A 22,145-nucleotide genomic window follows, 5' to 3' on the forward strand; every position below is an offset into this window, starting at 1 on the left:
TTAGGATTACTTGTCCTTTTCCGTCCACAATAGAGTTGTCTCTTTCAATAACCCTGACCGCAGTTGTAGATGCTCATAACTTAGCCAATACACATTGAAAAGTGCTTGCTTATTCTGTTCCAACATAGCAGCATTGTGGTATCTTAAATTTTTAGTTCCGTAGCTTGATGGTTGTTCTGGTAGTTATGAGGCAGGCCTTTGTTTGCTCCAAATGAAGGCAATAGCCTTATTATGATGTACCGCCGAGTAATGCCATGCTCACTCTGCTCCTATTTGTTTGTTCATCACTATGCGGCCACAGTTCTAGGTGCTACTAATTTAAACTACCATTGATTCCTGGTAGCTAACCTTCTAGGAATATGCACACTTATCTTCGTATATATTTCACATAAGTTTATAATCTACGTAAGAACATTTTGGTATAGATATAACTTGCAGGCTTGCAACAAGTACATCCGTAATGTTAGAAAGCAGGCTGAAATTTTGGCATTGGTGTCATTTCTGCTACAAAGAACCAATCTGGAAGGTGAGAGAGACACTCCATGACTTGGCTGCAGGGAAGCTGATATCAACAATAGGTACCCTGGTCTTCTCCATGGATCGTAAACACCAGTATCTGGTGGTAACAGCAAACAGAGCAATAGTAATGAACTATTGATGCAGAAGTAAGAAACAAAATCTGAAGTAAAGCAAATTAAAGCTTTCATCTGCCTGGGTTTATATTAAGTAACCAGCTTGTGGCTGTAGATTTGTCTTGGCACCATATTTGACACTCAAGAAATTTGAAAGTTTAAATCTGAGGAAAATGGACCAGGTCATTCATCTTTTGTAATGGAATGCAACGTCTGTCTGTCCGAATTATTCAGCACAAGCAGGCTAATTATTCAGCACTGTCTCCATATGTGGCTGTCCGAATCAATCACACCTGAGATGAAACAGAAACATGATCTAAAAAGGAATATCTTAACCTCGATGTTACCCGACTAAGAGGTTAAGATATTCCTTTTTTAGATCACTAGGAGTTGAGTTGTGACGTACCTGGTAGACAACTGCAAACCCAATCTGCTGCTTACCAGAGAAACCATTAGTTATTTCTGCTAGAAGTGATAATGGCAGGGCCTTCGGCTCTGCCATTTAATCACAAAGCATGCCCTCCAGGTCACTTCGTGTAACAATTGATTGGGAATCCATTTGCAGTTACATTCCTGCGAGCAAGTGCAGTAGTTTTGATGTTACTAGGACAAGCTCCCAAATGACTCGAGTATATATCATGAAAGCACAAACAAGAAATACACAATGATTGGCACTTTTCTGGATTGAAAGTAGTAACAGAAAAAGTTTAATAGCTCTTATTCCCTCTGGACCGTTTTTTTCTTAAACGATAGCTCTCCCCATCGATTTCCGTTGGAGAAACCGCCAGCAGTTTTACAAGAACAAGTTCGAAACAGAACGGGTTTTTTTTTATACTCTACTCCAATTCGAACCATTTGGATCGGAGGCAACGTGAACTGAAGTCTATTCCAATCCGAACGGAATGGGCAAGACCGGTGTGACCCCAAACAAGGCCTCCCAATTGGGGTAAAAAAATATTGACAAACTAGAATTCTCGGTAGATGACAAACCTCTCGACGCGCATGGCAGATTTTGTTTGGTGAATAATAGAGAGCTGCTATGAGAAATATGTGGGGCGGACGTGTAGCACTACATATACTCTCTCGAGTCGCACTCATACACCTGCTGGAAGGGTGTGATATATAATGGCCCTGATTCATGTACCAAAATTTCTTGCGTGGCCCAACTAATTGTCAATAGTTTCATTTTCATGAAAAATTGTCTGTTTGATTTGCCCGGTACACATATCTTTCTCATTGGATATATATAGGCAGCACATAGTACAGAGCTTGGGATCTTTGGGGCAGTAAGAGTTTGTGCTTTCTCCTATCCAAAATGTATGTTCTTTTTTAGACATGGAATATGATAGTCTTTAACGTGATATTTTGACCACAGATTTCTGTCTAGAATATTCGTCGCAAAAAAGAAAAATCTATCTAAAATATGCATTGTATGAGGACATGTTGAGAGGCAGGGCATGTTTACCTATTGGATATTTGTAGGTGGCCCAGGAAGCATGACTGCAAGACTTCTTTTTATGAGGCCCTCAAAAAAATCTAACTCGTCGATCTTCCAAATGCCTGCTTAATGTGAAGGCCCATAGTTTATTTGGTCAAAAACAACCGATCGACGAAGAATAAAGATACAAATATCTGCAAGCACATAGAGAAGACTGCAGTCAACATTTGAAGTGCTAAAAGGCAAAAGTTATCTTTGAAGTACGTACTACTACTGGAAACAGCTTGAACTGAGAATAAATAACCAAAGGACAAGGTGGTCTTCTTTTCTCCTCCTGAATTAAACCCACAGAATCTTCAACACTAGAAGTCAGCTCAGGGGCAGACCACGGCTCCTTGCTGAATGCTGAACTGGAATAAGATCTAAAGTTGTTCCGACCAAAAGGATAAAATAGCTCAGGCACAGGCTTGAACCTCTGGGGAAAATCCAATAAAAATAGCAAGCAGAGAGAGTAGAATAATCTTCCAACCACGATTATAGCAGTCCAATAGATAAACCAGCCAACAGATCATAGAATCAGATAAAACAGATATCGATAAATTGCTAGTGAACAAGTCCAGAGAAGAGCTATATGATGTTCGTGGATCTGAATCTGACAGGGATTATGGTAGAAGATCGCAGACCTGTTAATTGAGTGGTTGAGCGCAGTGGGAGCAGACTTTGGTTATGGGAAGACCTGGCCAGGGTCAAGACTCAAGAGTAAGGGCTGAGAAGGCAATTGATTCACAAAAGTTCTTTTAGAGCCACTTGCTTGAGAGATGCCATGACCCAGCTCTATATAACCTAACAACCCTTTCTTGCAGTCATCCTTCTTTATTCAAAGTCTAGACCTACCACGGCAGGTCACAGCTAGCCAATCACCGTGGAGAAAAACCGGGATGACGTATATTTTGTTGTTTCAAACTCAATTCAATCTATATTTTTAAGAGCAACCAGGTAGCCAATTGATTTTCAAATGCAAATGGAAAAATGTTAAGGAGATACCGTGCTATCTTCTTGTCTAACCTGCTGTGTTGTACGTCATTGGTGCCGTATTGCATAGGTAGTGTCATCGAGACGGGGAATTAAAAATGACGACCTAGAGTCATCTCACATTAAGTCGTCTTGCTAATGATCTGTCCATTTGAATAGAAGAACTTTGCAAAAATAATCACAACTTGTCTATGTCTTGCCAGATAAAAAAAACCTCAATTTGGCAATTGGGCACCTCTTTTCCTAAATATGAAAACGATGGCTTGCAGGCATCTCATATTATATCGTCTGCTAATATGTCCATCTGGACTGAAGAACCCTTCAAGAACCACGAGTTGTCTATGACTGCCTTGAAATCGAGCGGAAAGACATGCGTTCTAACGAGAGGCTCACAGTGAATATCCTGACGCGCTCAATGGGGAAGGAGATGGCCGGCGTTGAGGGCGTCCACGGGGCAAGACCTCGCCGGACTTGGAGAAGATAAAGTCCATTCGCTCGATTTGACGCGAGACCCAAAGGGGAAACAGATCAGGAAGGACGAGGAACGAGAGGCGAAACTCTTGGTGTGCTCGGAAGCTGCGGAGGCTTTGCCTGGATGAGCTTGCCGGCGTCAATGGCGGCACTGCGAATTTTGTGCGGGGGTTTGGGGAGTTGGGGGAAGAGAATAGGGAGGACAGGTGGAGGGCTAGGGTTCCCTGGCGGCCCAAAGAGGGCGAGGGAACGGCCGGGATAGACGCTGGGGCGGCCGGCCGGTCGGCGCCGCGCCTTGCGCTTCCCCGGTCAGTAGGTGCCACGCGGAAGACGAAGTCTGACGCGTGGGGCCTACTGTTCATGGAGAAAATAAGAACCGCAACACTTCTGCTTTCTGCCGATTTGGGGCAATCCTCCGTTATTGACAAACTGTAGAAATTTCAACTCAAAAAATTTGATTTACATTTCAAAATTCAAAAACAGAAAAGGTGCCATTGTGATTATAATTTGGTTTTGAACTAAGATCAACAACGAACCTTAAAATTCAGAGTTTCTGCTGCCATTTCCAAGTCCCGTACATGATGAATCTAAAATAATCCCTTCGATCCATATTAATTGTTTCAAGTTGGCTCAAATATGAATGTATATATGTCTAAAAAAACGATTAGATACATGTAATATTTCGACAACTAATATTTTCACAAATCAAAATATCACCTTCTGAGTGAAATGAATAACAAGGGCCCTTCAAATAGCTCAAAGTTTGCAGAGTTCTTTCTAATGAATGCTAAATTCAATTTAACTAAGGAACACCACTCTTTTTTTGCCTGACTGACGTTACAAGAACTCAGGAGAGTGTCAAAAGAAAAACTCAGGAATGCACACAGAAGAGCTACTGAAAAGGAAAAGCTAATGTACGAATGATACCTCATGCCCTCATGGTGAATCACATCGGAAAAGTTGTACGCAGATATATATTCTATACAAATGGTATATATACCCTTACATAACACCAGTACAGAAACATGTAGGAGTAACAGAAACAACACAAAAAGTACAGGTTCCTCTGGGATGCAATGAACAACAATCTGTGAGCAAATCGTGTTACGGTACAGAAGTAACGATGATGTGCTACAGGGGATCTCAACAATCACAAACTTATTGGAATGATTAAAAGGTGCACCAGATGAACCATACAAGAGTTGTCGCTGCAGAAAGAACCAGCCTGCAGCATCTAGACACGAACCTCTGGAACATGCAGCATCTTTTGATGCATTTCGTTACTGTCCCGCTGAATTCTGAAGTTCTTGTGCAAGTCCAGCAGCCAGAGCTTCTTCAGGGAGCGAAGGGATTCAATGCCTTGAGGGACCTTATCCAGCTTCGGCAGCGACACAATGTGCAAAACTTCAATGCATGGAAGAGCGCCATCAATGAAATTTAGCCGGCTGACATCATGCATGTGTTCCAAGACAAGTGTATGCAGGTATGGAAAGGAATCTGCAGTGAGAACCAAAGTACTTGCACTGTGCATGTTATTAAGTTTGAGGAATCTGAGGTATGGCAGGTGTTGTGCGAGTATCTCGAGTGGATCTTCCCCAAGGTGACACCAGCTTAGAGCTAGATACTTGAGGTATATCCGGTGGCTGAGAAATATTGGGCAATTTAGTGTTCCCTTGGCCCATTGTCCTCTGATAACCAACTTGTGCAGATCTGCAGATCTTGGCTTGAGATCTTTGAAGCAAAGTGCCTCATTCTCATCTTTTGAAGCATATCTGACAGTGTAGCAAACAGATTTGCACAATCAGCAGCACTTATGTTGTCAATGCACACACTTCTAAGTTGCATCAGTTTCTTCAGCTGCTCGGCCAAGTCATTGCTAGATTCCACAGTCTCCAGAGTTTGCAGTTCTGCCAAGTTGGATAGCTCTTTAGGTGATTGTACTCCAATAAAGTACCCGGACTCCGCCCACTTCTCACCATCATATCTGTCGGCTAAAAGGTGCCGCAGCTTCGTGATCTTCCCAAGCCCTCGCGGTAGCTTCTCTATTTTGGTTTGCTTGATGTCTAGGGTTTGGAGGTTGGACAACTTCTGAATAGACTCTGGCAGTGACTTTACTTTGGTGCGTCTTAAGCCTATGTATTTCAGATTAAACAGATGCCCTATAGATGCTGGCACTTCAGTGACTTCAGAGTCTTGAAGCTCGAGAACATTAAGGTAACTAGATCCAGATAAAATAGAAGATAACGTGTTAGGGTATAATGAAATTACTCCAGGAGCCAATACTGTTCGAAGACGTGGGAGTTTAACTTTCAGTGCAGTGTCGTCTTTCCATCCATATGATGCTAGACGACGAACATCCCTGTCAATCTGTATCACTGTGCCGTAATCATTTGCTGAAGCAAAGCCCTGTTTTTTCGCAACAGAAATAGCCAGTTCACGCACAATATTGTGCATCTTACAGGTGTTGACCCTACCAAGCTCATCATAGTCCACCACTTCAAGCATATTGCAGCTGATTAATTCCATGAGATTCCCCTCTGCTACCATCTCGGGCGTGTTCTTGTCTTTACTTAGCACAAAGCCTTCTGCAACCCAGAGCCGGACAAGGATGTCACGTGACATGAAGTGGTCTTCAGGGAACAGACAGCAGTACAAGAAGCAGTTTCTGCGGTGGTCTGAAAGGTCATGGTAGCTCTGATGAAAAATTGCTCGTACATGACCATTCTTTGATAACTCACTTTGGAGCTGGTTGTATGTTTGTTTCCAAAAGTCTAATTGTTGTCTGTAAGACAACATGCTACCAATGGTGACAATTACTAGCGGTAGGCCACGACACCTGTCAACAATAGAATCTGCAATGTCCTCAAGCTCACTGGGGCACACGTGTCCCTTCTTGTTGTAGAAAGCCCTTCTGCAGAAGAGGTCAAATGCGTCACGATTAATTAACGGCTGGAGCTCAAGGTGACGTGTGGAAGAAGAAATTCCTGCCACATGGTCCTTCCGGGTCGTAATTATGATGCGACTTCCTTGGAGATTATGGAAAACATCATGTATCTGGAAGTATACCTCTGGCTCCCAGACATCATCCAGTACAATCAAGTATATTTTATTTTGAAGTCTCGGCTGTATTTCCTTTTTCAAGTCATGTACGTCCATTTTGTCAATACCTGCTGACAATGGTTGTTCTGTATATCCAATCTTCCATAGAAGCTTCCTCAACAGGGCATCAACAGTGTAAATTTGTGACACAACGATCCATGCATGTGCAGGGAAGTTGATCTTTTCACGTTTATACACATTTGTCGCCAAGGTAGATTTTCCCAACCCACCCATGCGCGATACTGTTATCACAGTGCCCTCGGGCTCTTCAGAGTACAACCATCCAGTCAGCAATATCCTGTTGTCTCTGATTCCTACTAGATCTTCTTTGACAAATTTTATGTTGGTGCCAACGTGGAAGCACCGCGACAACAACTGCTGTCCCATCTTCCTAACTTGCTGGATCTCGTTCTGTACCTCAAATACCTCATCAGCAATTTCCCTGAAAACTTTGACATTACGTGTTCCTTTTTTGAAGACTTGCTTCAGGAACCCTTCCTCATTAATTTGAAGAACATGGTACGAGCATTTATCCATTACATCTTGAACATGGTAAGCAATGTTGCAAACTTCTGAAATCCAACTGTTGACAACTTCGTCCTTGAAATCATGATGGCTGCCTATCTTTCTAATAACATTGTTCATCACACTCAGTTCCTGCTTTATGTTCATAACCTTGCTCGGCAATTCCTTCAAACCAGTAACTTTTTCAGACAGCTTAGCTATGGCAGCCATGGTGGCTTCCTCTGCTAGAACTGAAGTAATCTTTGACACAGCAAGGAGTACCACCTCGGACATTTGTGCTGGAAAACAAAGACAAAAAGCATATTACGCGGTTGAAGAACAATTTAATCCAACTTAGCTCATGCCGTCACATATGAAGATGAATATTTTATCGATTTTGCTACTTCACAGTACACTGAGAGTCGACGATGAGAGTCGTTCAATCTGCTCCAAGATTCATGCCACCTTTTGTATTTGTTTGTGCTAAGGACTAGAGATACGAGAAGATATCTAGTGCTACCGGGGCATAGGGTGCTCCCATACAGCGCCATGCTCCGGAGCACCATCCAATAGACAGGACTAACGCATCCGATCATTTTTGAATGAGGTCGTTAAGTTTTTTAAAATAAACCCGCACTCTACCTCTTTTTCCAGGGTGTAATTTTCTTAATGATGTTTCAATGAAATTTCATTGATGCGTCAATGAAATTTTTATATCAATAATTTATCGATGAAAATTCAATGATATATTAATGAAATTATATGTTCATTAAATATATCACTGGTTTATCAATGAAAATTCAATGACATATCAATGAAATAACGATATGTTGATGAAGATATGAATGAAATCAGGACGAGATATCAATGAAATATCAACAAAATCAATAAAATATCTTATGTCGACTGCGGGTCGATTTTGACAACAAACAATGGTGTAAATGAAAAGGTGGCTAGAGAGAGGAGTGAAGCGCGGGTTGATTTTCACGAAGAGCAAGGTTGTAAATGAAAAATAACTAGAGAGAGAAGTGGAGTGCGGGTTCATTCCCAGAAAACTTAAGGGCCTAAATAAAAATTGTCAGACGCTTAACATTGTCCAATAGATTTACATCAAATAATCTAAAATGCTCCGGAGCATGACACGGTGCAAGAGGACCCCATGCCTTGGTAGCACGATATCTTCTCCTAGAGATACATGTTGCTTCTCTTTTTCTCAGCCCATTTAGGTTTTCCCATGTTACCTCAGTATTGGCCTGATTTTGGGCCGGATGTGGAACATAGGCAGTGGTTTTTGTTCACACGACCTATTGAGCTTCTCTTGTTATTTATTGTTAGTAAAGAACCATTTTTCTGTCTTCCTTTTTCATTTATGTTTTTCCGTTTTCTTCTCACTTCGTTTCCATTTTTTGTTATTGCACTTATTCATTTTTTCCCTTATTTCACTTTTACGTTTCAGTTTTTCCTTTTCGTTGTCTCCTTTTCCTTTTCTTACTTTTTATTATCATTTTCCTAGTTTTGTTATTTTCTCGTTTTTCACCGTTGATATTATGGTTTTGAACACTTTATTTGAAGTGCTCAAAATTATTTCCCATTTCTTCTGTTTGTGTTTCATTTAGATTATTATCTTTGGCAGTTAGGGTTTATAACTTTTACTACTCGGATGTATTGCTCTAGTCTATGGTATAAATGCATGTATTTTTTTCATGAGCGAAGCATTTGACTTAGGTAGAACCACACTATGGTTTCTAGCTTTCTTGTTCATTAAGTATGCGGTCAAATGTATATGCATTTTCAAAAACATTTTATTATATTAACATCGTTCATTGTTCCGTGTTGACAAACTTTTTATTATAGCTTCAATAGGTCCTAGTTTTGTGGACAGAATTGCACATTCCAATTTCCAAATACTGCGGATGGACAAATAATATACGCGCAACTCGCCTGAGGAATTTGCAACTTGGATAAGCCATACTGTGATGATTAATTAATTGGTGTGAGTCTTTTTTTAACATAAGGCCCTAGTAGTATGAAAAAGAGTATTAATTTGAGTCCTAAAAGTATCGTGGAGTGTCAAGTTAGTCCTAATACTATGAAAGTCATACTAACTTGAGTCCTAAAAGTATTGTCAGTGAGTAATAGGAGGTCCTCTTTGTACTACACTAGCTCTAGCCTGCACACGTAGTATGTTGTCCACTGCCACATCTGCAGTGTTCTGCAAAATCCCCCCTAACAAGTATCGTCTTCTCATTTTGTGCACTATCCATTACTTCCACCACCTCAAAGTACAAAATCATCCACACATCCAATGTTTTTGTACTTTGAGTTTAAGGTCAGGGAAGGTACATGGGGTTACAAAATGAGAATAGAGGACTCTTTAAGGTTATTTTGTAAAATATTGCATATATGGTGTTGGTCAACCTTCCACATGTACATGTCAGATTGATGTAATAACACAAATGGGACCTCCTATTACTCACTTACTATACTTTTACAACTCATATATGTACTTTCATATCATTAGGACTAACTTGGCATCCTCGTGACACTTTTATGACATCTAGTGCATTTAGCTCTTTTATGTACCTGAAACCCGTAGTTGCACATATAAACTATGTGCAATGGGTGCAACATTTCCTAAGATTAAGGTTTCACACTTTTCTTTTGCCTTATCTCCCAGATTTAGCTCTTTAAAAACCTTCTTTCATTCATAGGGTTTATGGACTCTATAATAGAAACATCCCCATATATTACTATTTTAACTTTCGATTACTAATTTTCTGACTTCTACGAACAATTGCACATCCAATTACCATAGTTGCAAACATATTTTTTGTGCAACACTAACATCAGGAATGTGCAATTCGGATAAGTTGTACGTTCTAATGCTAAGATTGCAAACCTTTTTGTCAAGAAGTAATTTTTCACTAGTGTTGCTTGCGATGGTCGATTCGGGGTTTCAAATGTCCAGGAGTAGTTTTTGTACCATCAAAACTTTGTGACTCTCATTTTTGCATATCCTTATTTTCTTATGGACCTGCACATCCCAAGAGTCCTAGTTCTAGAAATAATCTACTCCCTCTGACCCATATTACTTGTCGAAATATTATGTGTATCTAAATGCTTGGGAGGGAGTATTAGCTTCTTATGTTTGATCTTGCTCCTCTTAGTTAACTCCTTGGGATTGAAGTTTATTCTATCCCAGAGGGTTTCTACATATCTCAGGAGAAGTATATCAAGGATCTTCTTGCTTGTGCTTCTCTTATAGATCACCAAATGGTTGGGACTCCAAAGGAGATCAGTCACCACCATCAGGCTTCTGATGGCAAGCCTCTTTTGTTGTCACTCATCCAGATATCTCCTCTCTGAACCAGATTTTGAGTTAGTTTGTCTCTTCTCCCACTCAGGTCCCCTACAACCACTTTCTTCAGGTTCTACAGTATCTCCACGGGACTATCTATTGCCGTATTTTCAGTGTTAAATTTGCCATAGAGGTGGCTATTTTTGTGAGTTGGCTTAATATTCCCTCGCACCCACTTCAGATGGTAACCTCTACAAATTCATATCCCCGTAGCAGTGCCTATGAGTTCTTCCTTCCTCAATTTCCCCACGAGAGAACTAGCGAGAGTAGTCCCTTTGAGTTCGATCTTCCTCGACTTCTCAAGAGAGATCTAGCGAGGAAAAGAAAAAGGGAAGAGAGATTTGGATCTAGTTGAGCATCCAAGCAAGCAGTTCACCTATCTCCAATGAAAGGTCAAACCTTTTCTCTTATTAGGGTTTCCTAGATGGCTAGGAGTTGCTCGACAGTCACAAAGTTTGCCATGAGCCTACATCTTTTTATGAAGGGTGGGATTCGTCACCAAAATTAAAGGATCGCAAAGACAAGATCAGTATGATGAAATCTCGAGAAAGGATTCCTAGAGGATCCAAACTACGAGGTTTCTTGGTTTCATTTCTCACTTTACATTGAAATCTTGGTCTCGTTCTTTAGCTTTTTCAGCTTGTATTGGTTAAACGCCCTAGGATTGCATTAGACAACCTTCCCATTCTCCAATCAAAATAAAAGGTTTAACCTAAAATAAAATAAAAACATGGCCTTTTCAACCCTCCCAACCCCCAGTCGAGATCTTGGTCCTTTATGCATGATGCCATACAAACAATTGTGTTACTTATCTAGAAGATGTTTGATTGGAATTGGCTACACATATTGTGAATACCTGCTGGCTGCCTCTGATCCAAGTATAAATTTGACGATATTGAAGATGAGAAATCCTAATAGCAACAAGAAATGTTAATGTTCATACAAAGTAAGACATGAGAAAATATTAATGATATTGAAGATGAAGAATCCTTATAGCAACAAAAATGTTAATGTTCATACAAAGTAAGACCTGAGAAATACTATAAATACTCACAATATAAGGTTGGGTGCTACGTTGCATACCATGCAAATTAGCAATACATAGGGGTTTTCTGAATAATTATTGTGCTACATCATATTGCATATGAAAATTAGCCGTATAAAAATAAATCCTCGCTTTTTTTAATTAAATTGCTACCCTCTTCTATGAAAAAAAAAATGATCTTTTGGGAAATGCTACTTGTGAGGAAATGTGCATCTTGATCTATAGCCAAGGGTCTAGGATATACGAGATAAACTAGGAATTATAAATACCAACCAGTCCTATGTTGGGTTACATGAGGAGGTCTACATTCACCACCACTTGGGTATTCTAGTCATGGCGGCATGTGAATTGTGACATCTTTGTCTCTCCTTTATGGTCTTAAGCAGTCCCTTTGTGCCTAGTTTGAGCGCTTCACCTCGGAGGTCTCTACTATTGTCTTTTTCGTGAGGATGATGATCCAACGCTTTTTATTCACATTTTGTCCCTTGGCCAGACACTTCTCTATGCTGATGACATGATTATCAGTGTTGTTAGCCCATCATGAAAATATGCCCTAGACGCAATGATATTTAATTGTTTATTTCCAAGTTTATAATTAATGTTTATGTTTCTGTGCTATAATTGCAATGTTTCTCGAACGTGAGAATCAGAGGAAACTCATCTGTATGTGTGGATACATAAACACAATAATAAGTTCTTAGTCACGCCTCTATGACTAACTCAGAAATTACTGATGACACTGTTTTCCTGGTCATGAGCATATGCTAGTCATTATGAGAACACATTGTTTGTGGAACAACGGTGTTCAACAGACCCAACTTACAACATACTGTGAGATTGCATCGTTTCCTTGTAATCAGTAATGATGTAATATGTCATCACTAACATAAATCCTTAGACCATGAGAATATTAAGAACCTACATATTGAATGGGTACTTTGGAGTTGCCCAACATCTCAACGTGACTCGGGTATTCTAGAAAGTATGCGCTGAAGTTGATAGTTCAACATTGGGATTTGCTCCTCTTACAATGGAGAGATAGACTCCGGCTCACTCAGTATTACGATATCCAATATCGTCTGGCCAGACACTTCTGATATGATCATGGGATAGCGGAATACGGTTACGAGTAAAGAGTAAACGAGGATAACTTATGAAGTCTCATCTCGGGTTTTGTAAAGTAACGTGAAGCAAAAGGATATACATATATGTGATGACAAAGCTTCGCTCAATAAGCTTATCGTGTATGTGGGAATTAATATGGATAGACTGGTCCCACTATTAATTATTGATCGAAAAGTTTCGGGGTCATCTATAAACTATATAAAGTTGAAGCCCACTAAGTGCAGTTAATTTAGCAATCTTGACATGCAGCCTATCCACATCAGCATTCATCTAATCTACTGCATGCAATTTTCTTTTTTTTAGAGGAATCTAATCTTCCGTCCGCGCGGCCGGAATCGCTCGATTTCTTGGTGCATGCCGCACACAGTGTTTCCTTCTTGCACGTGGGCTGTTGAAAGCCCAGCAGTCCTAATCGGTTTTGTTCTCGCACAACACATGCATCGTGTTGAAAAAACACAGCGCATGCACCGAAATTTCACAGCTGGCCTCCCCCGTGTAGCCCATATTGGTTTCGTCTGTTGGGTTCTCCGCAGTCCTGTGGCTTCAGTTTTTTCATTTTATTGCTTTCACTATGACGATCCATTTTTTTGTCATTATGTCTTTGCTTCATATAAATATGAAAACTCTACAAATACCCGTTCATGACTGTCTCTCTCCTTCGGGCTTCTCCTATTCCTGCGCGTCCCTCTCTTTTAGCACACAATGGCCTCTGCCTTCTATTCTCAAGTGATATTCTCGCCTTCTCAACTGAGAACCTTCAAGAACTGGTGCAAAGTTTGCCCAAGCGTGGCATGACATGCAGTTGCAGCCATGGGGGGATGCCATGTTACATCGGCCCTGCAATAATCCTTCACAGGCATCTTGCCTTTACCATTTCTAATTGTAGGTTAAATTTTTGGTTGAAGCATGACCCCTGTTCGTGTGGTAGCCATGTGTTCATTACTTTGTTGTGTCTGTTGGTTTCGGCGTCGCAGCCCTTGCAATTGCAAAAAAATAATAATTTATCACCGGAAACAAATTCCGCTTCATTAGTTCATCGGCTACATTCTAAAGGAAAACTTTTTTATTTTGTTTACAAATGATTTGATAACTATATTCTCATATGTTGAATTTAATTTGCAGGCGATGAGGCAAGCTATCATCATACCCACAGATCGCGAGGAACAGGTGTAGAAGCTTCCAAGTCAATTTTTCAAAAAAAGAAAGAGGGAGAAAGAGCCGCTAGACATATGTGCATGTATTTTAAAATTTAAATACACCAGCTATGTCCATGTGAAACTATGGAGTGTCACTGCCAATATATAATTGCATAGCAATTGTTATTCCGCTTCCAACTAGAATATGTAGTTAAAACTTACCATATGTAATTAAAAATTATATTTTCACAAAAAAATCAACAATATGTTTTTTGCAACGTGATGTGCATTTTTGGCACTTTTACACAGTGATACGTTACAAATACCCGTAGGAACGCGTGGGGTATCATCTAGTTTCCACATATTGTCGGACCTATAGGGTCACACGCTTAACGTTCCAAGGTTTGTATTTGAACTATAACTTATTTGTGAGATTGAGAATACAACATCCAAGTGTTCCGTTGGATCCAGAATTATTGTTCTTGGAGTTGTGGGAGTATGGAAGGTATTGGGAGGTACTAGGAAGATTCCGGTAGATTTCGAAAGGTTCCGGAATATTCCATAGTTCCCTAATGGTTGTACATATGGTTGGATCAATTGTATAAGCCTATATGGGCCTTAGTGGCCCATTAGTGAAGTCTAACTGATAAATAGGCAAACCCACCTAGGAAATAGGAAAGGCAGGGCAAGAAAGGAAACAGGAGATTGCCACCTCTACTTGCCTTGGCGCCGGCCTCCTAAAGGAGGAAAGAAGTGGCCAGCGCCCTATACTTGGAAAGGGAGGCCACTGACCCTAAAAGGGAGGGGCAAACCTTGGCCGCCTCCTCTTCTATATAATGAGGGGAGGGGCTGCCCTGGCCACCTCTACTCTGCTCCTCCCACACCTTGCTGCCGCCACCTCTCCTCTCTCCCCTGCTAACCCTAGCCGAAGCCCCCTCCTGCTGTGGCCATGGCTATGCTCTGCCCTCCTTTATACATTCTCCATTTAAATACAAAAAAGGCATTTTATGCATTACATAAAATTTCAAGCAACTCAGATTTAAGTTTTCCCATAACAAAACAACTTCCAAATAAAATATTTCATGGGTTTGAAGTTACATTTACTATATTTGAATATTTTCAATATAGTTTTAGTGAAGAACTAATTATTTGGCCATCCAAATAATTTCCAAATAAAATATTTCATTGGTTTGAAATTTGGAGGGACTCATATAGTATCATTTGAGCTAGTGCGAAAATCCTCAAGGTCATTGGTTAAATATTGTATGTGGGCTGTTTAGCAGGGTTCAAGTTAGGGCTCACGACACCTTATTAAAATTTTTAGTTCTTAGTCGATTTCATTAATGCACAAATGATATCATGATTAACCCTATTTAGTCTTTATTGACATTGATCAAACTTAACTAAATATAATTACGCTTAATTAATTTTATTGACATTGATCAAATAGAATATTATGAGATCCATTCGAACGATTCATCTAATCGGCTATTCGTTGAATCTTCGTAGGTTGTGGGGGTCTCAATTTTCCCAAGGGGATTAATGGACTTGTGGGGCACAAAATGGTGAGTGGATAGAATGAAGGCTCCAAATAGCCGCTTCTATGGGCCCCTTGGGAAGGTAAAGGATGTCCATCGACCTCCCACCGTCAACGAGTATATTTGCAATCTTGCAATTTGCAATAGTTGTTATGAGAAACAGTGCATCATCTTGGGGGAAGAGGATTCCCTTGTCATGACCCCTCGGTGAAGTTTAGCGGCACACTTAACCATCTTGATAGAAGACTTGGGGCAAGAGCCCCCATGATGTTCACTTCTCTTGTGCTGCTTCTTGGAGCCCCATCCTCTCGCGAGCCTCTGAGTATCACGTGGTGATTAGACTATTGGAAAGGGAGATCTTCCACCTTGGGTGCGATGGCGACACAATATTCCCTTTTGCAATATCACGAGTTATTGGACATACTCATGACAATCGAAACCAATGCACCTACATCTCTTCATTGGACTGTTGTGAAGAGGATTTTGCGATATGTCAAGGGGACTGTATCCTTGGAATTCGGTTCAGTAGATCAAGTTCAAATATGGTCGGTGCATTCCCTGATGCAGATTGGGCCGGATGCTTAGATGATAGAAGATCTACTTGAGGTTTTGTTGTTTTTCTAGTAAATAATTTAATATCTTGGACTGCTTGCAAGCAGTCTACTGTAACTCGGTCTAGTACTAAAGCTGAATGCAAGGCACTTGCAAATGCGACTACTTAGATTATTTGGGTACAAACTTTGCTTAGTGAGTTGGGAGAACCTCAACCCAAGGCAGCTTGTCTTTTGTGTGATACTATTGGGCTACTTATCTTTCAATGAATCATGTGTTTCATGCAAGGACAAAACATATTGAAGTAGATTATCATTTTGTTCGTGAAAAGGTAGCTCAGAAGTTACTACATATCATATTCATCCATTCTGGTGATCAGGTTGCGAATGGGTCGGGTATGGGGGAAGAAAATTTTACCCAGAAAATACGGGGAGGGTATGGGCATTACCCAAAATCCCCAAATTGCTGCTTGATCCCAGAAATCCAAATCGATCTCACACAGCCGCCGGCTTCTCGCCGCCCTCTACAGCGGCACCGTGGCGTAGAACCTTCACCAGGCGCAGGACAGGATGCTGCGGGTGGCCTGTACCACCGGCAAGAGGAGCAGGGTCGTCCAAGAGACCGAGTTGCATCAGGGCAAGGAGGAATTCCTCACCGGTGTTGCCGCTGTTGCTGTTGCTGTTGGCGTCGCCGTGCTGCTTTTGCCAGTTCTTGTTGTTGCTGCTGGGCGGGGCCGGGGACGAGTAGGCGGTCATGGCTGAGGCGATGGCTCGAAGAAGGCGGTCATGGCTGAGGAGGAGGTCTCGGGGTGGTGTGCGAGAAAGAGGAGGAGGAGAAAACGGAGGAGGCGCTCATGGCCGAGGATGAGGCCTCAGGGTGGTGCGTGATCAGAGTCATATTTGTATGATTTTTGCCTCACTTTGTTGATCTTTTTGTATCATTTAGAGCTAATTTTTTCTCAAATGTGAATATTATAAGTACAATATTGACCAAATGAACAATTTCATACCACGTGTATTATTTTTTGCAGATCTATACATTTAATCATAAATTTCTCTCATTTTGGACATGCTGCAAATGAAGCAATATTCTTGAGGGAGTACAAGAAAGCAAGGGCTCATAGGAAGAAAAAAGGACCAACTTGTGGGAGAGAGAGAAAAGAAGAAGGGCCGGAATGCAAAATCGACATGGGGGTTAAATCCCTAGCCGCCGCGGCCAGGCCGGCGTGGCGGCGCGCCGCGAAGCTCGCTGCTGCCCCGTGCCCCCGACCTGCTGCTGCTGCCGCCCATCCTCCACTCCGCCGGGCAGTGGACTGCTGCTGCTCCTCCTCGTCTCCTCCAAACTGCAGCAAAAGAACAGCGATTCCGGCGAGCACGACGACCACCTGAGACCTCTTCCCCTTCTCCAACTCCTGCTGCACCTTCACCTGGGTTAACCCCATCCAATTCTCTCCCTTTCCCCCTATAGTTTGCATGTTTCTAAGTGAATGAGTAGAGAACTTGTTTCCCGCTGCATGCCAAGTGTTTGATGTAATGTTCACATGGATTAGAAACAAATTTCACTCTGTCCCTGTCTACTTCTTTGCTAATCTTGTCCAATTCGTGAATTGTGTGAGATATTGCATCATCACCTGTCATTGTGACTATATAATTGTCCTTGTCATGAGATATGTGTGTGCTTTGTACTAGTGAGAGTAGTTTAATTTTCTGTGATATTATACATGTTTGTGCCCTGTTATGTGATTCTTTCCCATACCTCAACAACTTGCTTCTCTCCCTGACTTTTATGTTTGCTCGTGAGATTACTTGTTGTCCTTGTTCATTGTCTTTGAAATTCTGCCCCTGTCCTTGATGTATGCTTGTTTTAGAGCTCCTGAATAATTATTTTTCCTAGTTTTTACATCTGTCCAGTGTTGTTTGAGTTCAAGAAAAATCACAAAAATATTGTTTAGTGCTAGTTTGTTGCATTTATTTTCGGTTTGCATATTATCCCTGTGATTGATTCACCTAGCTTTAGTCCTAACTTGATTGTTAATCGCCTAGTCCCTGTGGAGAACTTCATTTATATTACTGCTAAAACTACAGTCTGATCAGTGCGCGAGGAAGAAGAAAGAGGAGGAGAATCGGGATCTAGATATTATCCATTGGGTAAATTAGGTAATGGGTAATTGCGGGTAGGGTAAATATGGGGAATTCCTTTTCTGGGTACGGGTAGGGCAAAATATGGGTGTACCCGCAGGGGCGGAGCTGGGCCTGGTGCTACCCGGGCTGTAGCACCGGTCCAGCAAATGTCCACAAAGGAGCGGAAATAAAAAAAGAAGCCCAAACCAGTATAAGCTAGGCATTAGCACCACTCGGCCCAATGTAGCACCATGCCTGGCGGTGGCGGGCGTGGAGAGGTCTTCTGCGCAGGCTCCAGGCGTCTCCTCGGCTCCTCCGAAAAATAATCCCACGACCAGTCGACCACGAACCCTATTTCCCCAATTCTGCAAGCACGAGTCTCCAAGGTACACGAAGGCAGCGCGCGATCTCCACCCGCCTCCGGCCTCGCCTCTCAGTTGATCTCGCCCCAATTCCCCATTGAGGTGTGTAAATTTCTTGTCTATTTCTTTCTAATTGCTTGATGTTAACTCTAATTAATTGTGTCAAATTGTTACTTGATTTCAGTTTGGTAGATATGGAGAGATATTTTCCAATAGATGTCTCCATCAAAAGTTCAGTGACACACAAAAAAGCACGCATTGAACTTGATATGGATGATATTGTTGCTGATCCGGGGCTTCGAAAACCAATTGATGAGTTTGATCCTAATATCAGAGATGAAGCTAAGAGAGCATATTTGTCTATTGGTCCATGTCAACCACGTGGCCATAAATTTGAGAAGAAATGGCAAGGGGATCAATGGAGGGTTTTTGTAAAAACATGGTTTGATAGATTTGATTGGCTAGGGTACAGTGTGAAAAATCAGGCAGCTTATTGCTTCTACTGTTATCTCTTTAAGCCCCCAAGGATCAGTAATTGGGGAAATGATACATTCACCAAAACTGGTTATGATAATTGGAGAAGAGGAATGGAAAGTTTCAATGCTCATGTTGGAGGACCTAGCAATGCTCACAACATGGCAAGGAAGTGTGCCGCTGATTTCAAAAATCAGAGACAAAGTGTGGCTCATGTATGGTCTGAGAAAAGCACGGAGAAGGAGGAAAAAATATAAAGCTCGCCTGATTATTATTTTAGGTGTTGTAAGGTTTCTTCTTTTACAAGCTCTTCCTTTTCATGGACACGATGAGTCCTCAAGCTCAAGCAATAAGGGTAATTTTTTGGAGATGTTGGGATGGTACAAAGACAAGGATCCGAAAGCAGCGAGTGTTCTTGGTGATAATGCTCCTGGGAATTGTCAAATGACTTCCCCTGTTATACAAAAGAATATAGTGAAGGTTTGTGCACATGAGACAAGGAATGCAATTATGCTTCAGTTGGGAGGGCGTCGTTTTGCAGTGCTTGTTGATGAGTCTCGTGACAAATCAATAAAAGAGCAAATGGCGGTGATTTTGAGGTTTGTAGCTACCTGCTAGCAACACTTCAGATTTACCTTGTTATAAATTTTCATTTGCTGATAAATATTTGGTTGTCATGTAGGTATGTCAATGGTGAAGGACATGTGATTGAGAGGTTTCTTGGGATTAAGCATGTTTCTGATACTACATCATCTTCTCTTAAGATAGCGTTGGATGCTATGTTTGCAAAGCATGGTTTATCTATTTCTCAATTGCGAGGGCAAGGATATGATGGAGCCTCAAACATGAGAGGTCAGTTTCATGGGTTACAAAGACGCATACCGGACGAAAACCCATATGCCTTTTATATCCATTGCTTTGCTCATCAATTGCAGCTAGTGGTTGTTTCAGTAGCCAAGTGTTGTACTTCTGTTGAGGATTTCTTTAACTATGCCACTATGCTTGTCAACACGGTGAGTGCTTCTTGTAAGCGGAAGGATCAACTTCTCCAAGACCACCATGATAAAATTGTGGACAAATTGGAGAATGGTGAAATATTTTCAGGAAGAGGAAAAAACCAAGCTACTAGTCTTGCAAGGCCTGGTGATACATGATGGGGCACACATCATAAGACTTTGGTTTGTCTTCAACTAATGTGGACATCTGTACTGGAGGTATTGGAAAATATATGTGAAGACGGAGACAGTGAGCAAAGAACAAAAGCATCAGGTTTAATAGAAAGGATGGAACACTTTGAATTTGTACTTGTACTGCATCTTATGATCCGAGTGTTGGGGAAGACCCAAGAGCTGTCACAGTGCTTGCAAAGGAAACATCAGAATATTGTTCGCGCCGTTGGATTGATTGGATCAGTATTGAAGAATATGAACGAGATGAGGGCCAATGGTTGGGATGAGCTGTTTGAAGAAGTGAAGGGCTTTTGTCTCGAAAGGAAAATAATTGTGCCAAATATGGAGGATACAATACCACTGAGGGGCAGATCAAGAGGTCGTGGTGCAAAGTTAGTAAGTTACTACCATCATTTTCATCATGGTATTTTCAATGTTGTCCTTGACCAAATTCTGGTTGAGTTAAATAATTGTTTTCCTGAAAAATCAACTCAGCTATTGAGATGTATTGCTTGTCTTAATCCCAAGAATTCTTTTGCCAACTTCGATGGAGACAAATTAATTGAGCTTGCGAAGATTTATGTGGCTGATTTTTCAGAATATGATTGTGTTACTCTTAGGGATCAACTCGCCACATTTGTCGTTGATGTCAGAAGTGATGAAGAGTTCTCTAAATGCAATGATCTTGGAAATCTTGCCGTGACTATGGTTCAAACTGATCGACACACATGCTATCCATTGGTGTATCGCCTAATTGAACTTGCCTTGATTTTGCCCGTTGCTACTGCAACAGTTGAGCGTGCATTTTCAGCTATGAATATTATCAAGACTGAGCTGAGAAATAAAATGAATGATGAATGGATGAATGATAGCATGCTATGCTACATTGAACAAGGCATGTTTGCAAAAATTGAAGATGACAAGATTATGCGGCGTTTCCAAGGTTACAATGATCGCAGATGCCAATTACCCAGAGCCATCGATAGGACTTAGCGAGTTAGTGGTATGTTTTGTATTTAAGAGTTTTTTTTTTACCTTAATTCTTATTTCCCATGCCGATATATGATATATATATATATATATATATGTGTGTGTGTGTGTGTGTGTGTTTTGATGTACATGCAGCTCGAATTCTCAAGTGGATTAGATGACTTTTGGTGCCAAATTGTCAATACTTCACGGAGACTGGACATCTCAATATGGCATGGTATTTAACTAGATAAGCTGCAATGTTTTGTGCCTTTATTTGCATACTATAATATTTTTCGCACACGTCCACATTGTGATGTCCAAACCATTGGAATCATTTGGTCACAATCTTGAGTTGGACGAGTATTGATTGAGGGGGGGTGTTATTATCTTCTCTTTCTTCCTGTAAATCTCCTTGTATATTTCTCGCAAAGAAAAATCTCCTTGTATATCTATAATCTCCATACGAGTTTTGAAGTGTCTACCGTATTCATGTTGGTTACCTTAGAGTACACGGTTGAAATCTATTGTAATCTATCTTGTAACAAACTCCATTGCCTATCAATATACGCCACGCGGCACCGATGGGGTAGTACGCTTCCGATAGATTGTTTCACAATGGGCAGCCTAAATATTTGAAGTTTAGGTAGGGGTGGGGGAGGGCGCTAACTGACCTCAGAGCTTGTCTCTCCTAGCGTCATCCGCGAATCTTTATCCAGCTCAATCGGATCATTTTCTGCCTGCCAAAATAAGGACACTTCACCTCATCCGCCGGCTCAGAGAAACAAAAGTACAAACGCAGATGTACACAAGCTTACTAGATTAAGTTTTGTGGGACAATGTAGAGGGTTATAACTTACCAGCTGTGAAGTGATCACCCCAATTCCGATATGTTCGTCCATACTTTCCGTTTCACAAAGTCTACCGATTATATGTTGTGTATCCGGTCTCTTCGCCGGGTTGAAGTCAGTGCACTGTATTCCTATCTCAGCACATACTCGTACTTGTTCCAGCTGTAAGTCGCTCTGTGATTTCTTGGACCCGTTACTCCAACATTCAACTACCTAGAATTGGATTAGTGAGTTATGAAGAGACGCACTATCTGTTTAGATCTGAAATTC

General features: G+C 41.1%; 1 protein-coding gene, 1 long non-coding RNA gene and 1 pseudogene across 5 annotated transcripts; 1 reads left to right on the top strand and 2 right to left on the bottom strand.

Moving 5' to 3' along the window:
* Positions 1-344: 344 nt before the first annotated feature.
* Positions 345-3,475, bottom strand: LOC106866620. The gene is made up of 2 exons (XR_002960544.1): positions 2,098-3,475; positions 345-1,205 (listed from the first exon to the last, which is right to left on the bottom strand). It is a non-coding gene; the product is annotated as an uncharacterized LOC106866620 (long non-coding RNA).
* A 1,043-nt stretch (positions 3,476-4,518) lies between these two features.
* Positions 4,519-22,126, bottom strand: LOC112268547 (annotated as a pseudogene).
* Positions 17,079-21,300, top strand: LOC100842165 (zinc finger MYM-type protein 1). 4 transcript variants are annotated; one of them, XM_014902728.2, is made up of 4 exons: positions 17,079-18,514; positions 18,597-19,485; positions 19,569-19,738; positions 19,822-20,325. In XM_014902728.2, the coding sequence occupies exons 2-4, from the start codon at positions 18,956-18,958 to the stop codon at positions 19,860-19,862; spliced, it is 741 nt and encodes a 246-aa protein (XP_014758214.1). In that variant the 5' UTR covers positions 17,079-18,514; positions 18,597-18,955; the 3' UTR covers positions 19,863-20,325. The 4 variants fall into 4 exon arrangements, with proteins under 4 accessions (XP_014758214.1, XP_014758213.1, XP_010237814.1 ...); XM_014902727.2 differs by adding an exon at positions 21,181-21,300 and having other exon boundaries at positions 17,081-18,514; positions 19,569-21,058; XM_010239512.3 differs by having other exon boundaries at positions 17,082-18,514; positions 19,822-21,300.
* Positions 22,127-22,145: the final 19 nt, after the last annotated feature.

This window comes from Brachypodium distachyon, chromosome 4 (assembly GCF_000005505.3).
Source record: "Brachypodium distachyon strain Bd21 chromosome 4, Brachypodium_distachyon_v3.0, whole genome shotgun sequence".
NCBI classification, from domain to species: Eukaryota; Viridiplantae; Streptophyta; class Magnoliopsida; order Poales; family Poaceae; genus Brachypodium; species Brachypodium distachyon.

Excerpts from the sequence above, each read along its gene's own strand:
- LOC100842165 (XM_010239511.3), top strand. The coding sequence starts at position 18,956 with ATGATACATTCACCAAAACTGGTTATGATAATTGGAGAAGAGGAATGG. Across the intron at positions 19,486-19,568 it reads CAAATGGCGGTGATTTTGAG|GTATGTCAATGGTGAAGGAC; the intron begins GTTTGTAGCTAC and ends GTTGTCATGTAG.